At 38.6% G+C, this 23115-nt stretch overlaps 1 protein-coding gene across 4 annotated transcripts in view; it reads left to right on the top strand.

Moving 5' to 3' along the window:
- Positions 1 to 23115, top strand: part of rnf130 (ring finger protein 130) — a 39814-nt gene that overhangs the window by 7826 nt on the left and 8873 nt on the right. For all 4 annotated transcript variants that reach the window (XM_056769474.1, XM_056769476.1, XM_056769473.1 and 1 more), the window contains exons 3-6: positions 6190 to 6384; positions 13024 to 13274; positions 15271 to 15342; positions 19522 to 19604. In XM_056769474.1, the coding sequence (XP_056625452.1) occupies positions 6190 to 6384; positions 13024 to 13274; positions 15271 to 15342; positions 19522 to 19604 (601 nt within the window). The remainder of the gene's footprint in view (positions 1 to 6189; positions 6385 to 13023; positions 13275 to 15270; positions 15343 to 19521; positions 19605 to 23115) is intronic.

Consider the following 23115-nt stretch of genomic DNA (forward strand, 5'->3'; position numbering starts at 1 on the left):
GCTCTGAAGGACAGTCTTTCCGTTTAGGGCCACTGTAGAATCAACATGCCGAATTCCATGCAATGAGACCTTCGGTATATGTAGAAAAAAAATAGCTCATTCTAACGTGATACAAATATTATGCAAGGTCTTTATACACCTCTGAACACATAGTTCTGTATCTTTATTGCATTTCTGTCAATAGAATCTCTACAAAATTACACATTGGTCCTTTAATTTGTATTGATTGATTTGATTGTTTTTCTTGAATTCAATTTTTATGGTTTGGCTTAAGTTCCAAGTTGCTGTAAATTCTTCAACCTGTGTATTGTTAAGAATTGTTTCTAAACAATTAATGCTGATCTGTCCTCTTTACCCTCATCCTATGATGACATGCCCCAGATACACAGGATCAATTTGTTTTATTATCTCCCGTTGATCAACTCTCATGCTCCAAATCTTCTGATTAGAATTAATGACGACAGGGTTTCTAGAAAGTACATGTCCTCCAGCACTGCATTTCATTTTGACTTCAGACTCTATTGTACAAGATCCCGATTCGATTTAGCAGACAATCTGTTCTCCTCTGGTAATGATTGGTAGATATGAGCCAGTGCCACATTGCTCAACCTGCCTCTGTACTGATTTCACACGCTAAATGTGGGTCATTTGTAATGGTCAAAATGTTTCCATTAAATGTGTGCTCTGTTGGTGATGTTTATGTTCATCTAGTCTAGTTTATTTTTCCTGTGCACATTAAAGTTCTTCCTCATAACAGGATCTCTTTTGGATGACAACATTTAACTCATGTAATCATTTGGTAATTGTTGTTTTCCTTTTTACTAGCTATGCGTCAGTGGCGATCGGTGCCTCCTCTTCAGGGGAAGCAGGAATTCAAAATTCAGCGCTTCACGTGAACCTATGTGCATCACGCATCATGTCAAAATACGTACCTGCTGCAGACGTGGCGAAAGGGTTTATGATAAAAGAGACGCTCACGTTTAGAAGACTTAACTCTGATTACACATGAGACGCGAGCTTCTCTTTTATTAAAGCGGTCGTAGCACAAGGGGTTTCTGCCAGTCTCCTATTATTCTTGAGTACATATTGCAGTATTGCGTACATCGTATCTTTGAAGAGTATTTAGTTTGATCACATTTATAAAAGATAGATACCGAAAACATATGGCGCGTGCGGGGGGGAGGGGTAGGCTGAACAAAGGCAAGTGCTCACCAATTGTCAACAAAACACAGACATCAGTTTCACTCACTGCATGCGGTTCATGTCCAGCATCTTTAAGTGCTGGGATGGCTCCATATATCAGTTTCATACAATCTCCAAATCCAGCGTTATATCCACTGGTTATATAACATTCATCACCTAAATGCAGTGGACAAACAAACACCTGAACTTCGCGAACGTATGCTCTCTCTCTCTCTTTCCTTCTTACAAGTGAATGTGACGTCTGCGCATGCTCGTTCTCCTGCTCTCCTGTGGCCGTCCTGCGTGCTTTTCCGGGAGAATTGTCCAATACGGGACTAAGAAAAATTGTTATGAAACAGTTTCATATGTTCGATAAAAAACTTTCCGAAACCTGTACGATCGCTGGGGCAGAAATACTACGTAATACGCCCAACTCTTTTTTGACAAGTTGACCATGTTAAGCATGAGAAGACAGCACGTTTAACATTGTAAAGAAGTCAGAACGCATGACACATCTTTGCAGGGCCGCTTTAAAAACCCTTTTGACGCGTCTGCAGCAGGCAGATATTTTGACATGACGCGCCAAGTGAGGGGCTAAATACATGTTTTGCTGAGTTTCGCATTACTGTAGTGCTTCCCCTAAAGAGGAGTCACAGATCGCCACTGCTGTCTGTCAGTTTTGTTTTTACAAGGTAAAGGGCATATGGTGGACCTATGACTTCACAGTCACATTTGAATGTTTTGTTGTTTGCATGCTTCAATATGTAGTTTTGCATGTGCATTTGGTCAGTGTAAATGTCAGGGAAAAGGTGAAATTAAACTTGTTTGTCATCTGGCATTCGCCATCTCAATGTTTTGGAAGAACCAACCACGAATCGTCATGTTCAAATCATTTCCAGTTGCGTGTTAAGAAGAGCCATACTGGTAAGGAACTTTAACAAGGAAATCTGAGTCTGAACTTCACAGTGGTTCCAACTGTTTAGATGACAGTGGAATTTCAACCATGAAAATTCTCTACCAAAGCATTTTATTATTGTTACATTTACATTTGTGTGCATATTACTGCAGTCTTGGCCAAACTTGATCGCAAATCCTCTGGGAAATGCCCGAAGACATGTATTATGTCTATTATATTATGTATTAAGTGCGAGATGGTGGTCTAATGGGTTAAACCACTGAACTGGTAAATCAAAGGTTGCTGGTTGGATCCCAGCAGCCACCACCAGTGTGTCCTTGAGCAAGACAGTTTTCTCCTTGTTGCTCCAGGGGGATTGTCCCTGTAATAAGTGCACTGTAAGTCACTTTGGATAAAAGCGTCTGCCAAATGACTAAATTATTATAAATTATTATTATGAAAGGATGAATCACAAATGACCTCAGATCTTCTTTTACATTCACTCCTCTTTGGAGGAATCAGTGGAAAGAGAAATATATCATTACAGTATTGGATGTGGTAAGTGTCCTGAACAGCTTGTCCTTTGAACAATTTTAGCAATCTGAACATGATGGTTGCTTTCAAAGCGTAACATTTAACTTCTCAAACTAAAGTCTTAGGATTGAACCATTAGTGTATATGATGCTCAACTTCTGCAGACAGAGTTCAGACGTCAGGAAGTGTAATATGAGGTTGACATGACAAAAATGGATACTAATAGAAGTTGATGATAGTTATGTAAGGGTGATTCTGCTTTAGTGGTTCAGGCTATGAAATGACTAAAGAAAGGTTAACAGCAAGATGGTGTAAAACTGTGTATTTGTAATCAATTGACAATCCTTCTGTCACTCATACCAACGACGGAAATAAGTGCAGTGATAGCTGTATATGTGGGAGAGCTTTGTTATAACATGACTTTACTGTATTGAAATTTAAATATTAACATCGAACGAACACTTGTCTGCAGATTTGTAAATGAAAGGATTTAATAACGGACTTAAATTGATGTTACATGTAGAATGGTTACAAAGTAAATGCATACAATTGTAAATGATTACAAGTAACAGTTTACAAATATATGTGATATTACCTGAGATATTGGATAGAAAAGAGAGAAAGTTTAGAAGAGAACGAAGAGTCAGAGGAGAAGAGCCATAGCTTCCAGGGAGGAGAAAAGAGAGCCAGAGCTTATCTTATATTTCCTTTTTATCCTTTCCTTGACCATGTGACTAAACCTAACATGATACAATTAAATTGAACAATCAGGGCCACCTTTAACCCCCAGTGTACTGGACCAACAATATACAAACGTCTAGTCCTATAGTTGTTGATCCCTATCTCAGCCTCCCTGTGATCTTGAGAAGGGCAAATGATGCCTTTTGGGAAGAAAGAAGGGGCTGTGACACAGCAATATGTTCTTGTTATTTTTTCCAGTACTACAGTTATATTACATTATGTTTTATGTTAATGTTTAAAGTGCAAATTAAAAGCAAGTCAGAATTACGGAAATAATATTTATGACCAAATTGTATGTAAACTGAAAATATAGATATTGGCATAAGCTAGATTTTTTTGTCAGAAACGGACAATATATATTTTCAGAGGAATATATATTTTTCAAACTTGAAAATGCGTAATGTGTTTTGTTCTGTTGCTAAAGACATATTTCCATGGTATGGTCAACAGTTACTAAGTGGAATCGCCCAGCTGTTTTTGATCAAGTTTATAAAGCTCATGAGAGGTGAAGGGTAATCCATTGGCAATGCTGATGATGTGTTGTCATGGAGAGAAAGGGAGTTTTATATTTTCCGTGAGATGGGCTTTAATACTCCTGCTGAGTACACAAACATTCACAGTTTGAATTTCAATGTAAAGCCAAAATAGAGGCGCTGAACTCTCTAATATCGCTCTTTTTTTATGCTTCATCACCCAATTTTTTGAATGTCAATGAGTTGCATATTATGCAACATTATGTAACTTGGAAAAGATCAAATAGAAGACCAGATTTCACCAGCTTTCCTTACGAACACAAATATGCCCCCTCAGCACTGATAACGCTGCAAAGTCAGAGATTTGCCATCCAAAGGCAACCTTAACTTTAAAGGACATCTTGAATTAGCTGCTATTCATTAATAATCTTTAGTTAAAGGACTAGTTTATACCCAAACAACCATTACCTGCTTTATTTCGTAAGAAGTCACTACATAACAGCAGAGATGACGTATTTTTGTAGGCCAACCCGAAGTTAGCGCCGCACTGGATCCCTCGACCATTTTTCCTATTACTTTTGGAAGATCGCAGAAGATAGATCTGTGGTTAACAAAGGTTTATGATACTTAGAGGTTTTGACTATGAGGATAATCTTTACAAATTACAGCAATTGTTGGTGAATACAATACACGAGTCTATAAACAGACTACACTACGGTCGCTTGATATCAACGTCACCACCACAAAGCCTCCGACAACTTATTAAACTTATTAAAAACGTGTTTTTGCTGCTTAGTTATTTCTCTGTGAACTAATCCCTATCCATGTTTTATAGAGTGTCAATGTTGCATTATTTGTGAGATTTATATGCAAGATGACATCTAATAGACGCCAAAGGATGTAGTCGCTTTAAGGAACTTGTTAGCTACTGACATTTTTAAGAAAGAAAATATAGCTTTTATTAATCACAAACTGGTTATAATAACTGGTGTGATACATGTCATAGAAACGTGAAGACATTTTGAGGTTTTGTTAACCACAGATATCATTTCAGGCAGTTTACCAAAAATCCATAAACTCGCTTCTGGGTTTGCGTACAAAAATATTGAGTTTAGAACAACATTTTTGGGTGTCTCTTTATAGAAACTGGAAGAAAAATGTCTGGCAAGAACTGGCAGAAAACCGGCATCATGGATCAAAGCCTGAGATCAGTATAATGTACTAACAAAATAGCTGGTTTATAATTCCCAATAGATGAGTTCATGTGTCCACTTTTTTTGGTTGTTGTTAAACATTCTTGGCTTAGAATAAAAGCTTTATTTTATCCCAATACATTTTATCTTTTGGCTCTCTATCTCTGACGCATTATCAGGCTGTTTTTATGACTTAGCATCAGGTGGTTTTGGATTCATATTACGGCTGTTGATCATGAATCATTCATGGTGATACTAATATTATGCTGCTCAGAGGCCTTATGATATTAGCTTGTGGAACAACGATATTCGCTTTTGGTCTCCTTTTGCCTTGGCACTACACCCCAGTACACATATACACACTGATTCTGCTCCATTTTGCGCTTGTGTTAGCATACATGTGTGCTCCTTATGCCAAAGAGTCTGTACATCACCAGATACCTTGAGGGAAGCTGGCCAGTTTGGGTGGGGTGGTGGGCTTGGTTCTGAAATAAGCAGACTCCCTTCCTTTTACCATTTGCAGACAATCAATTACTGTGACCGGCTATGCCTCCCTGCGGGGGTTCCACCGCTCCCTGAGAGCCTACCCTGCTGCTCCGACGTATGAGTCAGTGTTCGGAAGTGGCAGGGCATTAGTTCGCATAGCCCGGCTCATCTGAATGCCTCTATAATCTCCAGTGTTGACGGAGCAATCACAGAGAAATAAGGAGGCAGACAACCCCCGCTTGGTACATTGCTAATGTGTTCGGTAGCAGCGTTCTTTCATTCCACAGTTGTTCAGTGTTGAGTTTGGGTTTCATGAGAAATGCAACTTAGAAGTACAAAAGGAGGCTGAGTGTCAGCACGACCTCCATCGATAAAAACATTTCATTTCTTTTATTTTGGCTAGTTGTTGAAGCCAAGATTCCCTTGAGAAATGTTGATGGCTTGCTAATGGAATGTTGTTCACAATTTGGAAGTGGATAAAACAAGATGCTGCTTGTTTAAACAGAAATATGAATAGTAATTGGAAAATGTGTTTATCTGAGTGCATATTTGGATAAAAAGATCTCTCGGGATTGCTTGCTTATATTGCTAAAAAAAAATTATCAAATAAGATGGTGAGGAATAACATGGAAAATCCTGAACAGGCAATGAAGAAATTAACTCTAACTTTTTCTATTCTTTATAGCTGTCGATCTGCAAGGATGCTGTCCATACACACGGTTTGTAGTGCCTCCGAAAACCACACACTGGGTGGCCATAATGCAAAGAGGAAAGTGCACCTTCAAGGAGAAGATCCTGAAGGCGGCCGCATTCAACGCCTCAGCAGTCATTATCTACAATAATGGCTCCAAAGAGGACACGGTCACCATGGCTCATGAAGGTAAGCGCCATAATCTATGTTCTTTTAAATAATAACACTGGTTATTGGGTTACTTGGGTACTGCAGTTACATAGAGGCGTTCACATGCCGTTTAAGCTGTTAATACTCCGACTGATGGCTTATTTGGAATGCAAAGCCTTCAACACCAATGGGAATAATTGGTCCTGTTGAGCTCTGTCCCGATGAAATTTTTATCCAAATGGAAGAGGTGGGGCAGGTTTTAAATAAAACATTGAAGAAACGAAAAATGGCCATGTCAACCTTTAGATGTGTCTGCTTGCACAGTCAGATTCAAAATTACCTTACATGTAAGGGCAGTGTAGTGCAAGGCAACTCTACTTCACGAGAGAATCAAGCAATAGTTTCGCTTTCAAAGTTTGTCTGATGGGAATCACAAGATACTTGCCAATATTGTAAAAGTAGAAATATGACACTATGAGTTTTTCTACATGTATGTAGTCTGTACGTTTTATGCAGTAATGCTACTCAATATCTTCTGTTAGATTTTAATGCAGTGAGTGGAAAAATAATTGCTGAAGGACTAGATAGGAAGCCCAAATATATGTTGTGTGTATGTAAGTGGAAGTTTGTATACGTCACTAAAGCTAGAAGAGTCCTGTGCACTGGAAATGAGACGGTCTGGGTGAAAATGTTGCTGTGCTAAGCAGAAATGAAACAAAAAAGGATTTTTGGTAAAAGCAAAAGCTGACACAGTAGATTTAAGGCCCATTACAGTCCATTAAATGTTTGCAAAATAAACCACATAGATTAGGTAACCACACCATGATGCATCATGCTACACAAAATACCTTATGGTTTACTATGAATTAATGTATTGTCACGGTTGTCATTTTACACTTCGTAGTAGCTTGAATATGTTTTTAATTGATAGTTAATAGATTTTATCACATTTTGTTGCATGGATGTTTTTTTAGTTGTACAGGGCCGGTCGCTGCAGATTATTAGATATTTTCCAAAGTCTGGAAAGTCTCCAAGTCAATATCACAGTCTATATAGTCCGTCTAAATCATAGTTTGTCATAAGGGCTATAAACTTGCCACAGCAAGCAATGTGACGGGGAAACAGGAGATTTGGTTTAAGGACATTCGGACATGGTGAAGGACTGCGCATGGCCGCATGCTGGAACTGATCCACTAGAGCCGTCACTGTTGCTCTGCAGGTGCTCTGTCTACACACACACCCACACTTTTAGCTTGGCACACAGCCAAAAGGTTAGGATGCGTAGGCCACATAGGACGCAACCTAATGTTGGCAAACTTCGCAAGAAGCGTGATAGGATGCATAAAGCAGATGGGGGGTTCGAGGGAGAGATGGTGAGTCACAGCAGCGCTATCAGAACTGGATCGATGAGATGCTTAAATATAGCAGAGTGCATGACTTATTCAAAGGGTCCTTTTCCTCTGCCCCCTATGGGATTCAAACCTCTGTATGCCATCGATCGTTCACCACATGAAAAATTGTTCAGCATGGCATCTGTTTCTTGTGTTTTTATGTACAGAACGAGAACGTTTTCACGTGGGCTCCATCAGGAAGTTACACGTTTAGATCGCTGCGCTAGATACATGTATCTTGTGCGCACACGGGAAGTGTAGATTTTTTTTGTTTGTTTGTGTGTGGGTGGGTTACAAAGTGTGTTCTCAACCCAGGAATATGCAAGCAAAACTGAGACGTGTGCATTGTGAATGAAGAGCTGAGGTGTGATGTCACCCATGTTACAGTTCTTTTTTCTCTGCCGCGTTATTATGCAGCAACAACTATAAATACATGTGAAAAAGTCATTTGTTTCTTGGTTCTGCTATACAGACAATGGGACTATGTGATGCCTGCAAACACTTTTTGTTTATTTGAGCATCCAGACCAGCACAACACAACATCAATTTGACAAATGGCATACATCTGTTTGCTTGGCCAGTAGTTGGAAAGGGGATGTTTGGGAAACCTGTTTGAAAATGGTCATTATTTTTTCAGATTCATTTGAGATCCCTAGTGTCACAAGAATTACACTCTTTACTTTGATGCATTCAGAGGTAGAAAGACATGCAGTTATCATAGTTATCCTACTGTTATTTTACGAAAGTGTTTTTTTCTGCTCTGCATTTACTGACTCCTCATTAGGTTGCGCATTATTATTGTAATAATAAATGTAAATGCATAATTTTTGTCTGTAAGTATTTAATGTCATGTGTGTGCAGTGTGTCTGGAATCTTTGGGACGGTTTGTTTGTGCATCAATGCTTTGCATGTTACTTTCACCTGCTCGCAGAGTCTGTAGATGTAGGTCACGCACGCTGTCTGATTTGACAGTCACAGCTGGGTATTTAACAGTAACTCAAAGAACCCTCGTCCTCCAAGCATCGCTTCTAAAATAGCATCAACACCACCTACAAATGTCCTGTTCTGAAGTGATAAGTGATTGTGACGTTAGCCGAGACACATGTTTTAAAATCAATCAAAGGTAGAGCGCATCTTACATTCAGAATATCAATACACACGCTCTCTGTAGGGTCGAGTCACCTTTGCTATCATGTGCTGATGTAAGACCACCTTTGAGGGAGTTTCCCCTTTAACACGGATCAATATGTGCATAAATAAACATTTGCTTGTGGAAGATTCAGAGCGAAATAAACAGATTTTTATTGCCATTATAAGGTAAGGCTGATCCTGCTTTAAGGTCAGCAGTTATAAATGCATTTATTTACATTTGCAGCTTAATCTTTGGACGATTTTGGATTATAAAAAAAAGAGTTGTTCCCCATGTGGATTGTTTTAATTCGAGCACCAAATGTGTTTCAAGACGCAAGCAGACAGCATCCTAGTTATAGAACAGAGCTGTAGTCTCATTACATTTTATTAAATATAATATGACATAATGAAAGAAACTTCTGAAGGTCAATATCGGTATGGATAACTCGGGCCCAGATCCGATCTAACTCAGACGAGCTGTTTTGTTTAAGGGCCACCTTGTCTTGGCATGCAATGGGTTTAATGGAAGTGAGTTATGTACAATGTGTATTATGACATACGTCTGTTGGTTTTCTCGCTGGTGATGGTGAAAACGGCCTTGGTGTTTATCAGATTTGCGCCCGTCATCAGTCACTGCTGGAGCAAATTGTCCCTGTCCTGTTCTTGCCATCATCTTTACTATTGACAAACTGGCTTCTCAGCCAGGCAGCACGGCGAATGCCTCCCGTTCACACCTGCGCATACACACAAAGCTCACGTACGCCAGTGCGGGTACATATAAACTCACAGCGGCACGTAGACGGAATAATCACTCTTGGGTAAATGCATGAATAAACATGTCTGACGCACAAGACACCAGTGGTGTTCATGATGACATTCTCTGACATTTTCAAACTCTTTGCTAACACTCTTTGTGCCCATGCGACATTCAGAAGTTGGCAGTAAGATTCAGGGACAATTTGCTGTACAGAAACAAATACAGTAGATGTCTGGTCAACCACTGCCCGCATCAAGAGAAACGCTTGATATATGTGGAGTTTAATCCACTGCATTAACTTTAACTACTTAACTCAGAATTTTGATGACGAATGGATTTAATATCAAGAGTGACTCGGTGATGAAAAAGTATAACAGTGGGTGGAAGAGGACGGCTTATGAGTTTTTCAGTGGCTGATATAAAGAGAGCAAGTTGCTATATTGTATATTTTACGTGTATATAGATAGTATCTATGTGAGCACCACAGCTCAACATGTCAAGAGCGTGCATGTAACAAGTTCAAGGAATAGGAAGGAGGAGGCGGAAACCGGCGAAAGTTAACCGTACTTTTAATCAAATTAAGCAATTAACAAAACAAAGGTAAAGTGCCGACAGCTCCCTCAAGGTCGACTGCCGGCCACACAAACATAATAAATCATAACATAAAATCCAGGCCTGATTCTCTCTCGTCAATTACTGCTGTCGCTCCTCTTTTTATGCTTCCGGAACTCCTCCGAGATGCGAGCAATCGTGCCCTCGTCCCGCTCGGCTTGTCACAGTGCACACTGACCATAAGTATTATTATAGTTGTCAAACTGTGCCAAGCTTTCAGGAATTAGAAGAATTGCTTCTCAACGCTTCATATTTCTTTGTTGTAGTCATCATAATGCTTTAAGTAACAGCAGCTCCATGTGGCACCCTTCATTGGGTCTTGTATAACCTGTCTCTTGTGATTCTTTCACAGCCTTGCCGCGCTATTAGCTGCTACAAAGCTGTGAAAGTACATCCGCGACCTTGCAGACCCCATCAGCGTCAAGCCTAAGAAGCAGTCAATTTAATGTTCCATTATGCCATCTCAGTGGTACATCAAAGAACTTTACCTTAAAGAGATGTAACCGTCTGTTAAAGGGGTAATATGGCGCGGATACGTGTTTTTCTGTTTCTTTGGTGGGTTATAAGTTGCCCGTGCGTGTATTAGACACGTACGATTAAAAAATTATAGTGTCGGAACAAACACCCAGACCTGCCTGAAACACCTCGTGTTACCACACCCCCACAAATCTACGTCCGTTCGTGGTATGACTTGTCTAAGACCGTCCAAATGTATAATTGGGGGTACCTGTCAGTACAATTGCTTTGGAACCTGATGCTCCAAATATGGTAAGAAGTCTCAAGTTTGCAGTATTCAGCCAATCACTAAGCACTGCTTAACTGGCCAATCGTAGCGCACCTCGCTTTTCAGAGCAATGAGCTTTGTTAAAAATCTGCGCGTTTCAGAGAGACGGAAGCAAAGAGGAGATACAAAAATGCACGGTATGTGGAAAATACACAGTTTTTTAACCTTAAATCGTGTATACACATTGTATTATATCTGAAACAAACTGTAATATTTGTTTTCGCCGTGTCATTTGGCCCCTTTAAGTCGTGTGATGTGGTGTCATAAGACACAAGCACAGAACGATATGTCAAAGTATCATCTCCAGTTTGGCTGCATATGATTGCAATTAAATACAAGAGACAGTCTGACATCTCTCAAAATATTTATTTTAATGTTAGACATGAAAATACCTACTGTAACACCTAATACATTTCTAGATGTGTTGTGGCCATTGAAGTCCAGTTTCTGTTGAATTTTAACATAATCAAACCTCAGGAGTGACATAAAGTTAGCCAACAGCAATGTGAAAGACTGACAGCATGACAAGACACATGAACACTGAATGATCAAGGTTATAAAACACATTTTTAAACTTCCTAAATACATGCACAAATATTCGTGTTGTATTGCCTAAAAGTGAATATAAAACTTTCTTTGCAGTATTTGAAGTCTGAAACCATCTTTTCTGCTATTTTGACCTGTTTCTCCTGTTTTAATTTTATGCAAATAATTGAAAATAGAAACCATATTTTTATTTGAAATTTGGGAGATTAAAAAGTTAGTATTTCACAGAATACACATTTCACAGAAAATCAAAATTTTACTTGAACACAGACCATAAATATTCAGAAAAAAATGATGTTTAAATGGTCTCTTCATTTTTTTCCACGGCTATATCCTGTTTGTGCTTTTACATTACCGTAATACTGTCATACCGATTCACCTTTCCTTGAATGTTATTTTGACCAGATGAAAAGTTCAGCGCCAGAATTCATAGCTGCATTTCTTTTCTTTTATATAAAGCACCGCTGTAGCCAAATATGGTGAGATTGGATCACTGGCTTGGCGGGATCTGCAATAGGTTTCCATCCATGCAGTTCCAACATTATTACTAATCCTAAGGGCCTGTATTATATCAGTGTCTGTGGCACAGCCTAAGCCCTAGATCTGTGTGTCAGGGCATTGTGTACAAAGTGCATGACCATGTTTGTGTGTGACTGCATGGTGGGGGATGGAAGTGTCTGTCCTCGTTTTGTGTTGCCATGCTTTCTGAGTCAGTTGTTGGAAAGTTTAATAGGTCAGATCGGGAGCATTTTATTGGATTAGACAAGATTAATCCTTCTGTAATATGAGATGATGTGATTAATTGAGAAATAAATGTTATATATAGATGTATTTGTGTCTGAGTTAGTTCAGAGTTTAATATCTGTTTCTTGGAAAATGTAATGTTTTTATGACCTACATTTACTAAAGAAGATTTTCCAACTGGCTAGTAAAGCACTTTGAGCTACATATTCTTAGGTTGCCTTAGATTCTCATATAGTTCAATTTTAATGTCCTTAATAGAGACAGAAAAACAGTTGTTTCAAACCTGTATACATTTTGATGTTCGGTTGTACACAAAGAAAGATATTTGGAAGAATGTTAGCAACTGAAATGTCTGGGGCACCATTGCCTACCATAGCAGAAAAAATATTGTATAATATTGTATAATATAATTTTATAAAACAAAATTATATAGTTTAAAGGATTTAAGAAAACAAACAGTTCTGGGGCACCACAGGACAACATTTTTACTCTACTACGGTTGTCGATGGTGCCTCATAAATCTCAGTCGCTAACATTTTTCTTAACCTCTTTGTGTTTAACGGACCAAAGAAATGTATACAGGTTTGAAACAACTTGAGGTTGATTAATTGATGACCGATTTTTCTATTTTGGGGAACTCTTCCTTTAAGACAAATTACCCAATCAAACCTTTAATCCCAATAATGTCACATGACCTACTCCTCTCTCCACAGGCACCGGGGACATTGTGGCGGTGATGATCACTGAGTCTTTTGGAAAGGAGATTCTGGTCTTCCTGGAGAAGAACCAGACAGTGCTGGTGTCAGTGATGGTGGGGTCACGAGGGCCTGTCAAGAACATCAATCGCGGATCCTTGGTGTTTGTCTCCATCTCCTTCATCGTACTGATGATTATCTCCTCCGCTTGGCTCATCTTTTACTTCATCCAGAAGATCAGAGACACCAGTGCTCGAGACCGCAGTCAGGTGTTACGCAACTCACACTCACAAACCCATGCCATTTCAGCTTTCGGAGTTCAACGCAGCTCCTTTGAATACACACACACAAAAACACACTTGCGGATTGCCTCAGAACTTTGCCAGGTTTTTCTAACAAATACGTCCCTGGAATTTGGCTGTCTTATCTGACCTTCAAGAACTTCCTGTGTGTCCAAAGATGCGAGGGAGTAAATGGCTCAGCCTTCCCAGCTCATGAAATCTTAATGTAGGGGGGTTTGTGTGTATGTGTGTGTGCCTGTGCCTGCTTCAGCGTCTGGTTTCACACAATCATGCACACACACAGACATCAATTCCCTGGGGTATTGATGTGTATCTGCCCTTTGTCTTATATCAGACTTTTGAATTAAATATTGACATTCTGGGCTATAATCGTAAGGCTGTAGTAACAGCTCCTGGTATGCGCTATTTAAAGCGATGTCAAGTCTGAATTAGGATCTCACGTCTGCATTTACCTTGGTAACATTTAAAGGGATAGTTCACCCCAAAATAAAATTTCTGTCATCATATACTCACCCTTGAGTTGTTCCAAATCTGTATAAATGTCTTTGTTGAACACAGAGAAAGATATTTGGAAGAATGCTTGTAATGAAACAGTTATTGGCCACCATTGACTACCACAGGAGGAAAAATGACAATGGTAGTCAACAGATACATCCATTACATTCTTCAAAATATTTTCTTTAGTGTTAACCAGAACAAAGAAATTTGTAAGGAAATTTTTCCTACTATGGTAGTCTATGGTGAGCACGAACTGTTGGGTTAGAAGCATTCTTTCAAATATCAGAACAAAGACATTTGATGAGATTTGAAGGATCAGTTAATGACGAATTTTTTTTAATTTTTGGGTGAACTGTTCCTTTAAAATCTGGTCAACTAGACTCATTGGATAACACAGACATTAAAAATGCATGATTTAAAATATAATTGAAACTTGAAAATAAATCTGTTAAAGGATTTATAAATGTGAACTATGCTTTTTTTAAAGTATTTAAGATTCTGCAATATTTCTAGGTCCCTAAACAAATGCATGCAAATTAATGCTGGCAACCGTGTTAACTTCTGTGTACAAAAGATCAAATGTTTTGCTTGCATTGAGGCACACAAGATGTTCTTTGGCACTTTCTCAAATCATGATAAGATAACTTGAATCATCAGGTTCTACATGTCTATGCCAATTCATTTGGGCATCCCAAATTCGCTCAGATTTAGAAATTCATTTTATTTCACCTTATCAATTTAACTTCTATCCTGACTGTGAAACCCCACTTTATATACTTGAAGCTAACTCTTGGAGCTAACTCTGTTTACTACAGGTTAACACTAGATCCCTGTGCACACCCGTCAGTCTTTTACGATTTTAATAAAGAAGACATTACTTGACTGATTTATTATCCTTTTTACTTGTGAAGACCATTCTCACGAGTCAATTTTAAAAGGTTTTAAGAGGACATTTTGAGGCCCTTACAAACACACTCAAACAAGTGCACGCACATACACACTTTAGCTAATGCAAATCCTCTGGCCCCTGTTGGCCCTTTGGCTTTTTTCTTCAGACTGCCGGCAGTAAATCAGCTTGCTGTTTATTTAGCAATAAACAGGCAGCATGAAGACAGGGGACATCTTATAACAAACCTATACACTCACATAGACAATGAACTGCTCATCACAGACTGCACTCGGAGTCTTTTATTAATGGTCCTCTCTGTTAGTCCTTTTATTGACTATATTCTCATTTGCCTCATATAATCCTGATAAACATTCTGTTATGCTCCTTTTACCACTACAGCTACTGCACTATTATCAGTGATGTTTTCCCCGTTGTCTTGTTTCTGATTTGTACTTTTCTATTACTCAGCCTTTTATTTTTCCACTTTGTTTAGATCTTTTAATTTCCTGTTTCATTAAATCAAGCCGCAAATCTAAAATGATGTGAATTGCTTTCTCTCGTCTTTTGTTACTATAGCGAAGGCTGGGAGATGCTGCCAAAAAGGCCATTAGCAAGCTGACTACCAGGACAGTAAAAAGAGGGGACAAGGTAAGGTTGAGGTCATGGCTTGTTTACTTTTTCTGTCATGACTGGTGCTATAGTAAGCAACACGGTTACTTCTTATAGAACTGTTATTCAGTTCTTCATTCATAATCTGTACTCGGTGCATGACTCGCTTTTGCATCATACTTGTATAACAACATACAATTTCAATTACAAAGTTATCAGCTATGAAAAGAAATGTTACAATATACTCTAGACAAGAATGATTGATGCTGCAATTAGAAATGTCGGCTAAAAATAAAGACAGGAAGTTTTCACATATCCATTCAAAATAATCATACTTTGTGTACTACACCAAAAACATCCCAAGAAAAATCGCTGACCCATGTGAGACTGACAGGTGAGTGATGCGCTAAAGAGGATCGTGAGTCTTCACAGCTGTTGGCTTTGCAGAAGTGGGTGGAGCCATGCCAGTCAGTGCATATCATAGCCCAGTCAAGGTCAGCTCACATCAGCCATGAATAAAACATCACTGGCCTTAGAGAAGTGCTGCAAGAAATTGAAACCTTTCATCTAAGGGAGGTCATGCTGAGCCGAGATCATCTGCGCCCCTCTCTCTCTCTCTCTCTCTCATAATTACCCAGGCCATTTAAAGTCTGATAATATTGTCGTGTTTGATCAGGTATGGTGCGTTCACCCGCACCGAAGCATCCTTCATACTCCCTTAAGCTTCACAGCCGTAGCTTCTCAGCCCCTGAGTATTGGCCTCGGTCCCTCTGCAGGGACGGGCTGGACCACAGTCAATGACTCTCACGCTGAAAGGGGCCCATTAGAAACAGTACACCGCTCACCATAACCTGACCTTGACCATGCAGAGTAGACAGGACACTGCCAGGTGACGGAAATAGCATCTAGAGTAGAGAAGGTACTTCCAGGAAGAACAGGGCAGGGTGTGATACAAGACCTAGGAGGGGTTTTTATCACATTCTTAATGGCGTCACGCAGTGGGCGGTCTGCTCAGCTGACTGAATGATGTTCTGCCTGCTACTGGAGATATATGTATGAGGATAATGTACGGTCGGTGTACAGCTTGCAATTTTGATAACCAACTGTACATTACCCTGGGCCATATATAAATACATGGGCATGGAATATTACTTTGCTATTTGCATATTTGCTTATGTTTTATTGCTAAAACACCTATTAGGGAAAAAACTGTAAGAATATTATGATACTAAAGGTGCTGTGTGTAATTTGTTTGAGGATCTATTGACAGAAATGAAATATAATATATATATCTATGTCTTCAGAGGTGTATAAAGGAATGAAGACCTTACAGGTCTTATAGGCCTTTCACACATACAGTCTTTACTAGTAAATTGCGAGAAAATTACAGTTAACAGATCATTTGTGAACAGAATCTTTCAGGTAAATGGGTACTCCCAATTTACCAGTAATTGAAATTGTAAGATTACTGGCAAATTACCAATATGAGGCACTGTGTGAATGAAGAATTAGAATTACCGGTAAGAGCACGTACAACGCAAGAAGAGCTGACTGCATTTGGCCAATCACAACACTTTAACGCAGATGATGCGCACACTCTGTGCTGTGTATCTCTTCACATTTCTTCAGTGAAGTTGTTCAAAACAGTGCCAAACACTTTCTCATGTATTCACCAGCAGTTTTACTTTCTCAAGTCACTGCATTCGTTGTCATGTAGTTCAGGGCTGCGTTTCCCAAAAACATCGTAAGGCAAAGTGCATAGTTAAACCAATCGTACAACTCATATTATGGCCTCTCCAGATTACACCATCTTTTTCATCCGTTACGATGTCAATGTGTCAGATTTTTGCAATTTTGACTTTGCAAACTTGACATTTCGTTCACAAGAAACAATAGCAGACTATGCGTGTCCTCCTGACTAGAACTGGTTTTCGTCTTTTACGATGTTGGTAACGTTGACTGCATATGTGATGTCATTGAGTAGGCTTTACCATAGTGACCGATCTTCGGAAAGAAGCGGCTGCAGAAGAAAAATAAACCATAGATATGGGAATTGAAGCAGCGTGTTTTGAACTGGATGTTTTGGTATCAGAAAAGCGCAAAAAAAGAAAAAAATCCCAACAGTGGACACGTTCCTGGATTGCAAGACGGGGGCCGTATGGGTTGTCCATTCTACTGAGAGAAAGTTATGTTTAGCATGTTATGTTTCGCGTCAGCAATTATTCGCCAGCATTTCTCTTTTTTAATTCTATTGTAGTAGTCCTTCGAGGAAACATCATACAGACAGGAGTACTGTTGCCATAATAAGTTGCCACAACATGTTTTTAAGACACTATCTTATCGGCAAATTGACAGTATGCCGTTGAATGGCATATTTGTGTATTTAACATACATTTTCCAGAATGACTTTACCAGTAAATAACCAACATTGCTGTGTGAAAAAGGCTATCGAAGCAAGTTTTTACATGTTTTTTTTTTTTTTTTTTTTTCAGAATGAGCTATTTCTGTCTACATGCACCGCGGGTCCCCTAACATTGCATTTGTCATGTTGTTTCTACAGTGGCCCTAAACTGACAAACGTCTTTACAGAACGCATTTCGTAAATACATGATCTGCTTCGGCAAAGTAGCGAAACGTTTTTCGACATCTTCATGCAGTGAGATTCGCAATCTCACCACTATACGCCAATACAATTTCATAAACTGGACCTTTAATTTATATTGTCAATCCATAGGATTAGTTAGTTTACATATTTAGAGACGGTGTTGTCTTCTGCATGCATCCGATGCAACTGGTTAAACAACAACTGCTAAACTAACAACTGGTAACACAGGGTAATGCAGGTACTATGAGTTGTCGTGACCTTACAAACAATTTACTTACAAATATATGAATATAAATATGCCTAAATAATGACATATACCGTATTTAAGGTAATAGTAACAAATGAATAAAACATGTAATGTATTTGTCTTCTTGGCTAAAACAGGATAGGAAATGTTTTGTCTATACATGTTACAAATAAGCTAATAAGATATTTTGGTAACACTTTCCTGAATGTATAATGCATTATAAAAGTAGTTTTAAAGCATTGTAATGCCAATTTTAATGCATTGTAAGGTTTTATAAATAATTGTTATTACAGTTAATACATTATAACACTTATCAATTCATTGCTACACTACACATTTTAAATTGGTTATAATTCTTTACAACTACTTATAATGCATTCTAACACACATTATGAAGAATTATAATGCATTTTACAGAGTTAGTTTGTCATATTTTACTACAGCCTTAGCAGTTCGATTTCTCATCAGTTGAATCACTTCAAAGTCATCTGTTTGGAGAATTTAGTTGACTATGTAGTTTCAAAGCAAGCACACAGGCTTCTTAACTGAAGCCTAAATGGTGCTCTTAAGAATAGCCGGATGAGATGAAAAGAAGGGCGAGGTCTAAAGATCAAATCAATATGGAGCGAATGCAGGTGCTCAGGGCATATCACGGCATTTAAAGAGAAAGTCACACCTGCTTTATTACCTTTTCTCAAAGATATGTGCCATAAGGCCAGCATTCATATTTTAAAAGAATGGGTGTGTGATGCTCAAGAAGGGAATGAGCATCAATGACTCTGGGTCCTAAAGGAAGTTTATTATGTTACTGCATGTTAATACTGTGAGATGAATTTGGGAATTCGTCAGTTATTGTGAATTTCCTTCTGTTTTGTCATCTATGACAATTTGATCGAATTTTGCTGTTCATTGTTTATTAAAGTGATAGTTTACCCGAAAATGAAAATGCTGTCATCATTAAGCCTACTCAATTGCTTGTCATTTCAAACCTTTATGACTTTCTTTCTTCTCTACAACACAAAAGAAGATATTTTGAAGAATGTTGTTACTGAACGGTGATGGCACTCATCCACTTACATTGGTTTTGTGTCTATACAATGAAAGTCTATGGGTGTCGCCGCTGTTTGGTTACCAACTTTCTCATATCTTCTTTTGTGTTCTGCCGAAGAATGAAAGTCATACAGGTGTAAAGTGACAAGAGGGCAAGTTAATGATGTTTAGGTGATCTATTCCTTTTATTATGAATTCTGAAGGTGTGGCCTAATGATGCTGTTTTTGCTTTCATTTGGGTGTTTTATCTAGAGTATATTTCTTAGACTGTTTAAAAGCTTTAACTCAGTTTTTTTGTCTTCTTCATGTTTTGCAGGAAACGGAACCCGATTTTAATCATTGTGCAGTATGTATTGAAGGTTACCAGCTAAATGATGTGGTCCGCATCTTGCCTTGCAAGTAAGTTTATATGTGTTTGCAAGTCAATGTGTTTGGCATTTTCATGAACATAGTACACTTTGTGTGCCATTTTATTTCAAACAGATATAAACAAATGTCTACAAATGTTTAATATTGATTTGTTCTTTTTAGAAAGGAATAAAGTGTAGTTATACGTCACAAAATGTTGAAAACTTGCAAACGTCTTTTAGTAAAAGTTAATTAATAGTAAATAAATCAGCTTTCATAACATTTCCTTTGACCTCTTAAGGTTGGCAATCAATTTTTTTTGGGAGGCTACTGACTGGATTATGACCTTTATCACCCTGAATTGATTTCAGTTTCATTTTTACTCCTCCATGAATGTACCACCTGTAACATAGTTGTCATAGCTAAATGTACAGCAGCAGAAAATATAGGGTTGTTCTCTCTCCATAAGCACAGATTTATTTTGCAATCAGGTTCCCACCTCAAAATTTACATAAATGGTCGAACGACATTTTCAGAGAGAGAGAGAAAGATCCGAGGTCACGTGCTGTTGTGACTTTGTTGCGGAAATATGGCACTGCTGTGACTGTGATTCACTGGCCCTGTCTAAACGGCCCTGCTTATTTTTAGCAGCGTCATCTTCCAGTGACCTCTCGGCAGCCGACACAAACACGTACACACATACTTACTTACATACACAGACACGCTATTCACACACAATGCATTTAATGGACCTGACATATGTACACACGCAAATACGTAAACATGCCCTTTCCGACAGCTTCAGACACCATCTGCTGGGTCTGACCCGGTCACACAGCTGGAAGTCTGGCCGGTAATTCTGCGGATCACCTTACAGCAAACACACAATCTAAAACACATATGCCATACATTAGTTTGGTTGGCTTTGTAGCCTCCTCCATAAATTGGTCATAATTACATTTTGTAGAAAACAATAATATTTTAAGTGCCTTATTCATAATTATCACGTCGAGTTTACATAAGATGTTAATTCGTACAGTAACTATTCAGTTACACTGTTGAATTATTTTTGACCGATTCAATAAATGAACTGGTTCGTTTGTTCTTAAATCAAACTTCACTAGGATATGTTTGCTTTTGCATCCAAGACAAAACTGTACCATAGGAAGCCGTGTTGTCTTTCTTTCACAGTGCCCTTTGTTTTATCACATTTCATTTAAATCACCCTGCAAACTTACAATTCGAGTAAAAAAAATGTATACTGCCGTAGTGCTGCTCAATAGTATTGCTGGAAAGATCTGGGCTCACGTTACAACCGCATTTACACAAAAGATCGACAACATGCAGTAACACATAATGGTTCTCATAAGTATATTATTGTGTAGCCTTATCTGTTAATTCTGCAGGAAATCTACTGTTTCACAGCAATACAATTATTTTTGTCATCCTAAACCCACAACCAAACACCCACCCACCCACACTCTCCCTCTTTCTTTCTCCATGTGTGTCTCTCTGTAGACTGTACTGTAAAGCAGTAAAACGTTAATCCTGAAGCTGGTTAATTGCATTGTTCTATGTGGTTCTCTGTGTACGGCTGAATCACTGCCTCACTCCTATCAGATCAAATAACACTCTCACAAGCCAGTTCCTGCTACTGGCATCCTGCTGCTCACCACCCAGAAACTCTTAGTCATGATGAGTGACAGCCTCAATCTTACCATATATGAACCATCCATGGCTTTCAGTGTTAGTTTGGGCATTTCTGTTGGTTTTGGGATAATCTGCATGCTAGCGGGAATATTTACAGCTCTTCTCTTCCGGGGAATGAGATTCCTCAGAATATTGATGACTCATGTTGCACTCATGGGTGTGTCCAGTGTTTTTTTATTATGTTTTTTAAAGTGACACTCACTTAAAGCAATTCGCTTGTAGGAACATAGGAAATACATCAACACACGAAATAAAAATAGCCTGCTCTGTTAGTGATTTAATGGGGCCATTCAGATACAACTGTAACCTGATGTACACTATACAATAGTCATGCAATATGTATGAATACTCTGTAAAGAATATTCAGAGCTAGTTAAGTTCTGAAATAGCAGCGTCATATGGTTGAAAGAAGGGGGTAAATTTGTACTGCATGAATGTGAATGACTGAACATAGAAAATGATTCATATATAAAAAGATCACCTATAGGTTGGGATATATATTGGTTAGAATATTTAAAATGAGTCTTGATATTGTTAGCAGAAATAATCGATTTTGAAGAACAGTTTATGGTGGCGTGAGTTATGGCAGGGCCTTCTGTTTTTTGGGCATTGGCAGATGAGAAAGTGTTATGAAAATGTAATGTGTTTTGTTTTGGTGATGGTAAAGGTGCACAAAAGATGAACTTTAAATAGGGTCATTTTAAAGGTCCAATGTGTAATAGGTCCAATAGGATCTATTGACAGAAATACAATATAAAGTACATAACTATGTCTTGAGAGGCTTACATAATGAAGTGTTATGTTTGTATTACCTTAGAATGAGCTTTTTCTATCTACATGCAATGTGGGTCCCCTTACATGGAATTCACCATGTTGTTTCTACAGTAGCCCTAAACGGACAAATTGCTTTACAGAGTGTGCTTTTTAAATTAAAAATCTCATCCGGCAAAGAAACGTAAGTGTCACGGCATCTTTTTCTGTGTCAGCCACCGTAGTGCTTCGAGAGTGAAGGGTGGAGTAAGCCATTGGTTGCAATTCGCAACCTCCCTGCTAGATGGCGCTAAATTTTTTTACACTTGACTATTAAGTTAAATGGTCTTCATGAACTATTTGCCCAAACGTATGTAAGTATGTAATAAATATGTCAGAATCATAACTATAAAATCTGTCCTTATCTCATTGCTGTATACTCCATAAGTACCTGTGCTCTCTAAGCATGAGAGGCTCCCCGGCCACAATCAATAACTCATAGTATAAGTAATGGAAGCGCACTTGACCCAACGTTCACCATTCAATTTACGTCCCAGCACATTAGCTTCCCTGTTTCTCCAATACCTTTCCTATGGGGTGCGACCCTCACTTTATGACCTCTCTAACCATGATATGCATGTTATGCAACACCTTGTCTGACTGCAAAGTAAATGCAAAATAGTACAAAGATTAAGCCCACACGCAGCTCTAGTCTGCTTCACTTTGATCTCTTTAGTAGTCTTTGTGTTGTAAGCACCCTCATCATTAATTCATTTGACCCTTGTTTGTGTGTTCTCCATCAAAGCAAATAAAGCTTTGTTGGAGATTGTTGGCGCTCTCGCCTGGCTATAGGATCATTTCATAGCGTCCACTCAGTACCCACAAATCAGAGCGTGGCAGAGGCACTTAGCATTGCACAACATTCTTAGATAACTTCCTTAAATGCATTGCTGAAGTTGTGCTCCAAGAACTCTCCTGTCAGGTGGTGTGCGTACCGGAGGAGAGCAGGAATGTAACAGCCTTTAAAAGCAAGTCAAACAAGTTGACTGAATGACATACAGTATCTTATTAAGAAACCTCATATTATCTCTTAAAAACTAAA

Source organism: Triplophysa dalaica, chromosome 16 (assembly GCF_015846415.1).
Source record: "Triplophysa dalaica isolate WHDGS20190420 chromosome 16, ASM1584641v1, whole genome shotgun sequence".
In the NCBI taxonomy this organism is placed as follows: domain Eukaryota; kingdom Metazoa; phylum Chordata; class Actinopteri; order Cypriniformes; family Nemacheilidae; genus Triplophysa; species Triplophysa dalaica.